Raw genomic sequence first — 8508 nt, forward strand, 5'->3', positions numbered from 1 at the left:
TGGCCTGGCCCTGCATCACCCGCGCTTGCTGCATCGCTCGGTTCTGGAACCAGCTGGATAAAGCTGATATCGCCGTTCCTCTCGTTTTTACCAAATATTCGGAAGCCACCGAACATCCCACCGCCCCCTCGTCCCATCCGCGTCCCACCGCCCCCATCGATACCCAGCCTGGAGCTGAGGCTGCGGGAGGGGGGGAACGGGAACCCCGACCCGGTCCGGTCCCTCACGCTTCTCCTCCAGCTGATTCCGTTATGAGACACGATTATAAACCCTGGAAGGTTCAACGACCAGAACCCAAAAGCGAATATCAACCTTCGGACACCCCCTTCGAGAAGGAGACCCAGTACCAGAAGGATTTCCGTGCCTGGCCCATCCCCAAGCGGGGTGACCATCCCTGGATCCCCAAACCTGGACCATCCCCTGTTCTCGCCTTAGACCGTGATTCTCCAGAGAAACCAGCTCAGGAGAAACGCCGGAAGGTGCTCGTTGGTTCTGAGAAGAAGGAGGAAGATGTCGAGGTGGAGGATGAACATCCCAAAGCGATTCGAGCTGGGGATGGGAGAGAGAAAGGGAAGAAGAAGGTGGAGGAGGTGGACGCGGGCAGGGGCAGGGCGGCCGCAGATGCTCTCAACAGACAGATCAAGGAGGAGGTGGCGGCAAGGTGGCGGCGGCGGGGGTCAGCTCATCCTATAGGTAAGACCCCCCCACATACCTCCTTCCATCACCCCATCCCGACCCACAACCCACCGGTTTCTCAGCAGACCTTCTCCAGTACCTACTTGCCCATCCTCTGTCCCCTCTTGCCCATCCCCTGTCCCCTCTCACCCATCCTTGGTCCCTTCTCACCCATCCTTGGTCCCCTCTTGCCATCCCCTGTCCCTTCTTGCCCATCTTCTCTCCCCTCTTGCCCACCCCCTGGCTCTTCTCGTCCATCCCCTGTCCCTACTTGCCCATCCCCTGTCCCTTCTTGCCCATCCCTTGTTTCCTCTCTCCCATCCCCTGGAGGGACATCCTCCCCTGGGGGGGGTGGGGGGGAATGAGAAATGCAACTCTGAAGCATTTCAGGGGGGTTTGCTGATCTCCTGGGAGGGTCCTTAAAATTCCCCACCTCTCTGGGTGTCATTGATGGGGCGCAGAAGGTGCTGTGCAGGTGGTGAACCCATGGATCCTTCTTGCCGGGTGGGTTTGGAGCGGGTTTGCCTGTGTGTCCCCCTCTCCCCCCTCCCACCACATCCCAAAATTCAGAGACACCCACCACCACCTTGATTTTTGGCAGGGAGAGGTTTGAGATGTGCAAGTCCCCTTCACTGGTCCTTTTCTCACACCCCAGAAACCCACCCGTGATACAACAAACCTAAAGGACCAACATCCTGACAACATCACCTGGGGGTCCCACGCACGAGTGGGGTACCCCACACATGAGAAGGTCCCACCCATCATCCCAGACCAGCAGAATCCCCAGGACAAAGCGTCCCAGGGATGCGGGTGACGCGTGTCCTAGGCCGCTTGGGTGGGGCAGCCTTCAGATGCTGCCATGTTTAATGCAGCACGGCAGCGGGGGGGTGGTGGTGGTGGGAGTGTCACGTCCCTCCATCCCTGGTCTAAACAAAGGTGCCCTGATTTCACCCCAAGAAGAGACCTTGCTTGAGATTCGGAGCATGAAACTCCTCTCCACGAGACGTTGTTGTTATTTCTCTCTGGATGAAAAGAGGTCGGATGTGTTGGGAATGTAAAACAAAAGTGATGAGGTGACAGCTCTGCACGTACGTGTGTAAGGAGGATTTGCTGTGATTGTCTTTTCCAGAGCTTTCTTTGGCAGAACCTACCACCACTGAGGCCAGAGTGGAGGTTGCAGAGAGCAAAGCTGGGGGGTTGTTGTGATCAAAGTGTCATCATCGTTGGGTTTTTTTGCTTCTCCCTGTACCCGTGTGAACGCCGAGATGTCTATGCTGTTACATGAATGATTGATTTTCTTCCCCAGGGGGGAGGGTTTAGAGGTGACAACCTACCATCAAACAGGTCCTAAATTCATGTAGATTTAGAATGAAGCTGACTCCTCTGTCCCACCGGTGACTGTGTGGCACAGACCTGGAGATCATCATCTTTCCCATGTCCCCGGGTAGGAGATGGTTCAGTGAGATTTTGATTTTTACTGTAGTTTGGTGTCAGCTCTGGCTTTTGCTGGGGCTGTGAGTGATGCTGTGGGCTCAGGTGCATCCAGATGTGATGGTGGTGGTCAGCTGAGACGTTGAGAAAATGGCCAGGGATTTTTGGAGGCTGTGGGGAAAGGGTTTTCCAGAAGTGACACTGTCCTTTAATTTGTTTTGGCCAGCTGTGATTTTTAACTTAGCTTTTTGTCTGGTCACCTTCCAAGGTCTGGACCCACATCAGTGATGGCAGAACTAAAGCAGAAAGCTCTCCTAGACCTGAGGAGCTGTTGTGTTGTTCTCTTCCTCTGATGCAAAGGATAATTAGGCTTATTTACTTGAGTATTTAAATACAGATCGCTCACCCTTCCATCCCTCCATGTACCATCTCTCCTGTCTGCTCCAACAAATCCATCTGGCCACCATGGCAGCAGGGTGGACTGGGCTGGGTTTTCTTCCTAAGCAAAGAGGATGGGTCAACTCAAACACTGACATTCCTCTTGGGTCAAGTTCCTCTTGGGTCAACTCAAAGGTCGAAATTCCTCTTGGGTCAAGTTCCTCTTGGGTCAACTCAAATGTTGAACCCAAGAGGAACTTGAAGGCTTCAGCCCTCTTCTGTTGCTCCTCATCTTTCAGGGTTTCTCTTTCCCCTTGAATCCCTCATCTGCTTTCCCACTTCCATATTTTTAATTCCTTGCAGCAAATTGCAAGAGAAGTGTTTGCTCTGATGCTCAGCCCTGGAACAGAAGCGCCTCTTCATTAATGCATAAGTGATGTTGTGGCTAATTGTTCTCATTTTCTGTTCAAATTAGGCCTCTTTTTAAGTGTTGTTTATTGTTTGGGTTCTTTTCAAAAGCCAAATTCTCCAAATCCTTATTACTATCAAGAACCTTGCTGCTCACAGGAGTCCCTACTGGGTGGGTGTCAAACATCTCCAAGGATGGAGACTATTTGGGCCACTTTTTAGGCTACCCAGCAGTCAAAATTATCTCCTAGTGACCTTTTGCCAACAAGGAGCAAGGATGACTCGCACAGGATTTGTTCTCCATGGCCTTGGCTGTGGTCATGCATGGGTCAACACTGCCCAGCAGCAGAGAACAGGGGGAGATTTCCTTACAGCTCTTCTGCAAATCAGCGTAACATGATGCTCCAAGGCTGGGAGACAATTCCTTGGTGTGACCAAAGAGCTCAGGTCATGGCTTTTAAATCTGCTCTGTCCTCCTGAGTATTATTTCCAGGTGAGGGAACAGAGTATGGGATGGAGTAAGCAACTAGCCCAAGGTCATTGGGAAAGTCCATGCTAAAGGGAGGAATTCCCTTTTCTAACCTCTTTAGACCCAGAAGAAATGAATATTGCAGAGGCCACGTGCCTGTGACCTCCTCCCAGGTCTGCCTGGACCTACAGAGCAGAGGTGATGGCCATGGAGGATGGAGGCTACTCCAGCCCAAGGTATGGATCATAGAATCATTTAGGTTGGAAAAGACCTTTAAGATTGAGTCCAGCCATTAAACTAACACTGACAAGTCCACCATTAAAACATGTTCCCAAGCACCACATCTACATGTCTTTTAAATACCTCCAGGGATGGTGACTCCACCACTTCCCTGAGCACCCTGGTCCAATGCTTAGTAAACTTTTCAGTGGTGAAATTTCTCCTAATATCCAATCTGAACCTCTCCTGGCACAACTTGAGGCCATTTCCTCTTGTCCTGTCCCTTGGTCCTTGGTTGAACAGACCCACCCCCACCTCTCTCCACCCTCCTCCAAGGGACTTGCACAGAGCCACAAGGTCTCCCCTCAGCCTCCTTTTCTCCAGGCTCAACACCCCCAGTTCCCTCAGCCACAAGGGAACTCATCACACTTGTGCTCCAGACCCTTCCCCAGCTCCGTTCCTCTTTGGGACATGCAATCATTATTTGTTGGCATTAGTGTTTGAGCCCAGATGCCTTCAACGAGGCCAGAGTAGCTGTGGCAGGGCTGTGCTCCTCTTTGTGGGGAAACTGAGGCAGAGGTGCTGAGTGACCTGCCTCAGCCCACACTGGTTGGGGTCAGGGTGCAGCTCTGGGACATCATTTACTGTTGTTCTACTGGGGTTGAGGTGATGGAAGCCACCACTATGACCAGGTGTGCTTTGATATGACAGAGGTTCCAACACTGAGGTGCTTCTTGCCTCAGTTTCCCTCCCCAAAGCATGTGTTGCCCAAGTAGTGCTAGAAGGGCAGGTTGCATCTCCCTTCTCTTCTCTGCAGTTCCGTTTCTCATGGTGGCTTGTGGACCCTGAGGGACAAAGTAAGGACCAGGGCATCCTTCAGCAAGCAGAACTTGGTTTAAGTGGCTGACCTGACATCTAGACAGGAATCAGGACCCAACCTGGGGGCTGTTGCTGATAGATGGAGTCTTTTCTTGTTCAACTCTCTGGTGTCCCATAGGAGGATCTGATGGAATCATTGAGGTTTTTATCTGTACTGGGAACAGAGGTGGCCTTGGTGACCCCAGTACTTGAGTGCTTGGGTGGAGATTTTGCCCCCTGAACTCCTGGGACGGATGGACAGAGCTCTTCTCCTGCTACACTGAAGGATGGAGGGGGCTGTGGTTGACCCTGGAGGTCTGGGACCAGAGAAAGTAGATGATAAAACGTGCAGAAAATGGTGTTTGCTGGTGGAAGTGGAACAATTAGAAGCACATTTGGCAAAAAAATATGAGAAGAAATGAATGTTTTCCAATTTTCTTTGAAAGCGATGGAAAAATGTTAGAATTAGGTGTCTCCTGGGTGTAATTTTTTTTTCCTTCTTCTTCTTTGTCTTGCATTCCTCTCTCTTTTGTTACCTTTATTCCCTGGAGAAAAAACAAAGATACAAAAGGGAAAGGAGAAATTTCACCCCTTTTACAGAGTGTCAAAATGAGTAGTCAGGTGATGAATTTTTCCCCCGAGAAGTAATATTACAAAATGTAGTTTTCAAATTCTTCACCAAAAAGAGATTTTTATTTATTTATTTTTTTTTTTTACCAAAGCAATGATTTATTTTATTTTTTTCTTTCCCCCCTTTCAGAAGAAACAAACCAAGAAAAGCTTCAATGGAAAATTTGGGATTACCTCTCGTATTAATGAATTGCCTGTTGCTCACGTTGTTGTCATTCATCTCAAGCCCTGGAGGTACTAAAGATGTGGAGCAGATCGAAATTGGTAGTAGCTATAGAGATGAATGAGTCAGTGCTGGAGATTTACTGTGTATTTTTCTGAGATAATTTAGGGAGGAATGTCCACACAGGAGGACTGGAGTGAGCTACACAAGGGCAGGGAGTTCATCATCCATCATTATAGTTGTGGAAATGGAGGGCTAGAAGAACCTCTCAAGATCATCTGGTTCACATCTCATTTCTCAGGAAGGGGGTGATAAATCTAGACCACACCATGTTGATTTTATCTAAGCTATTCTTGAAAAATATCCAGTGGAGGACATGTCCCATCTTGGTGAGACACTCAGTAACAGTGCTCGTGCTGTTGGGTGTGCCAAACTTGGTGGGAAATTTTCTGTTGCCTTCTGAAATTTCTGATCAGATCCATAGACTGGATCTGTATTAGTAAATTAAATAATTTCAGAACAGGTTCCTGGGCACGGGGACACGTTCATCTACACTCTTCAGTTGTTGAGACAATCCCTAGCACTCTCCCCAGGCTGGGTTTAGGAGTGGGTACAAGCCAAGAATTTAACCCAACAAGCAGTTTGGGTGCAACCACCTTGGATTGGGGATTAAAGGGCTTTCATATTGTAGTGAGGGATGTCCAAGCTTCAGTGCCAGAGGACATTCCTGGGCAGATTTCATTTCCTAGTGTCATTTCAGCTACAAACTCCCCAATTAGATGAGAAGGTCATTAAAATTACCCATATAGACAGATGGATCCAATTTTGCTCTCAGCTGCATGGGAAGGGGCAGGATGTTTGGAAGTTTTAGCTAAAGCTGAGCTTTGGTGCAGCAGTTACTTGATACGTACCTTTAGTGTAAGGAGGAGACACAACATCTGCTGATAACACAAGGACTGGTCATATGAATCTGCAATAACCATGTGTGAAGGAAGCCCTTGTATTTAAGACACAACATCTGCTGATAACACAAGGTCATATGAATCTGTAATAACCATGTGTGAAGGAAGCCCTTGTATTTACTAAGATATGAAGAAGATGGAGATGGGTGTTGCAGACAGGCAGCTACCCTGTCATGCTCTGTGTCTTGATCTCCTCTGGACATAGTCCACCAACTGAGAAAGGGTCTTGGTAGTATAGAATCATAGAGTCATAGAATCATAGAATGGTTTGGGTTGGAAGGGACCTTCAAGCTCCTCCAGTTCCAACCCCCCTGCCATCAGCAGGGACACCTTCCACTGGACCAGGTTGCTCAAAGCCTCATCCAACCTGGCCTTCAGCACTTCCAGGGAGGAGCAGCCACAGCTTCTCTGGACAACCTGGGACACTGTCTCATCACCCTCACACCAAAGAATTTCTTCCTCACATCTCATCTCCATCTCCCCTCTGACACTTTCAACCCATCACCCCTTGTTCTCTCACTCCCTGCCCTTGGCCAAAGTCCCTTCCCAGCTTTCCTGGAACCCCTTCAGGTACTGGGAGGCGGCTAGAAGGTCTCCCCGGAGCCTTCTCTTCTCCAAATTGGAGTATTTGCCAACATATTCCCTGCAATCACGTTAAGGTGGACAATATATGAGCACCATAGGATGGAGTTGAGCAGGAGGAAGAGATGGAGGTGGCATTCAGGTAATGGAATCAATGTACTTGAGCAATTTTTCCTCTGCTCCTGCTCAGCTGTGTCACCTCAGCAGGGACCTTTAGGCACACGGGACTGGATGAGACCCTCTGAACCAGTAAGTGCAGTTATTGAGTTTGTTGTGTAGTCTTTATCTTTACAAGTAACACCCAAGGCTCTGTCTCAGAAATAAGGAACATTTAGTTGCACGATGCCAGCTGGGAGGGCGTGTCAAGACCTCAATCTCTGATGGTTTGCAACCATCATCTCATTTCCAGTCTTGAGTCAACGGACAGGGTAGAGTTTGATGTTTTGTTGGCACTGGGTTACTTAATGCTTTTCTCCTATCTGGAGGTCACTACTCAATGTCTCCAAGTGCAGTATCCACATTGTTCAGCTCTGTAGCTAGGAAGTCAAAAGTTTTTTAGTCTCCTTTTTACTCCCTGTATCAACCATTTCTCTCCAGCTCTTCATAGATGAAATCATCGTTTCTTAAACACAGATGCAGACTGCTGCCCTTTGGAGATGAGGTCTTCATTTCTACTGAGACTGACATGTCATGTTTGTGGGTATGGCAGATGTTTTACCTCTTGATAACCAGGACCTCCATGTCATTCTCCTTCTTAGGCAGTTACAGCCTTGGAGCTCCCACCCCATAGCAAAAAAACTTGGTGATTAGTATCCAGCTTAGAATTTAATACTAATAATTTTCATCCCCTTTGGATGGTCAATCCCTTTCTTCCGCTGTGATATCCTGATCCTCCTCCATATTGGTGTTACCTACAACACTGTGTCATTAGGAGGTCTCATCAGTGTTGCCCTACTTTTTTGTGCCAAAGTCAACCTTAAAAATGCTAAACACTGCTAACCTCCTTCCAGGCTGCAGCTCAGCCTTCCAACACTTGTCATTTCACTCGCCTAGTTTCCCGTTCTGCTGATGTTCACGTTCACTGGCTTAATTAATAATTTCCCACGTGGCCTTGTATCAAATGCTTTACTGAAATCAGATAGATTTTCACATTTCTTTTGTCTGCTAAGTCAGTTATTTCATCAAAGGACATGTCAAACAGCTCTCCTTCCCCCCTCCTGGTCACTGCTACGTTGTTTAGACCACCAACTTCTCCTGGATGCGGGAGTAGATCTGCTGTAGAGCAGACTCAACTTTCACTTGGTGGCTTCAAGCTGTAACACAAACAATAAATAAAGAGAAGAGGAGAAGGATCAGCTAATTTAGACAGCAGGACTTTCCCTCTTCTTCCTTTGCCAAATAAATCAGGAACAGCCATTGTAAATTTGTCTTCTCTCACATTTAGAGCATGACCTTTGCTTTTCCTGTCTCCTACCGACTGAACAAGCCTTCACTTTCTAAGTACTTCTGTGCTCTATCCTACATCAGTCTTGCTTTTCTTTGCTCTTAGCTGAATGAATTCATAGCACTGATGCTGATATCTTCAAATAAACCTTGCCATCCTGGGGCAAGAGCATGGATGCTCTCCTGGCATGACCATCAGCAACAGCCAAAAGGGAAAAGGCAATTTTAAGAAAGTTTTATAGGATGGAAGAAATTCATAGGAGACCTCATTAATGTTTATAAATATGTTG

At 48.1% G+C, this 8508-nt stretch overlaps 1 protein-coding gene across 1 annotated transcript; it reads left to right on the forward strand.

Annotated features, from left to right (window-relative positions):
* Positions 1 to 8: 8 nt before the first annotated feature.
* LOC104520822 (microtubule-associated protein 6 homolog) lies at positions 9 to 693 on the forward strand (the record flags this gene model as incomplete). The annotated part of the gene is given in 2 exon segments (XM_029083658.1): positions 9 to 650; positions 653 to 693. Coding segments are annotated over 2 exon segments (683 nt in total), but the record flags the coding sequence as incomplete, so codon positions are not given.
* Positions 694 to 8508: the final 7815 nt, after the last annotated feature.

The sequence above is a fragment of the Antrostomus carolinensis genome, unplaced genomic scaffold, assembly GCF_000700745.2.
Source record: "Antrostomus carolinensis isolate BGI_N321 unplaced genomic scaffold, ASM70074v2 scaffold10022, whole genome shotgun sequence".
Taxonomy (NCBI): domain Eukaryota; kingdom Metazoa; phylum Chordata; class Aves; order Caprimulgiformes; family Caprimulgidae; genus Antrostomus; species Antrostomus carolinensis.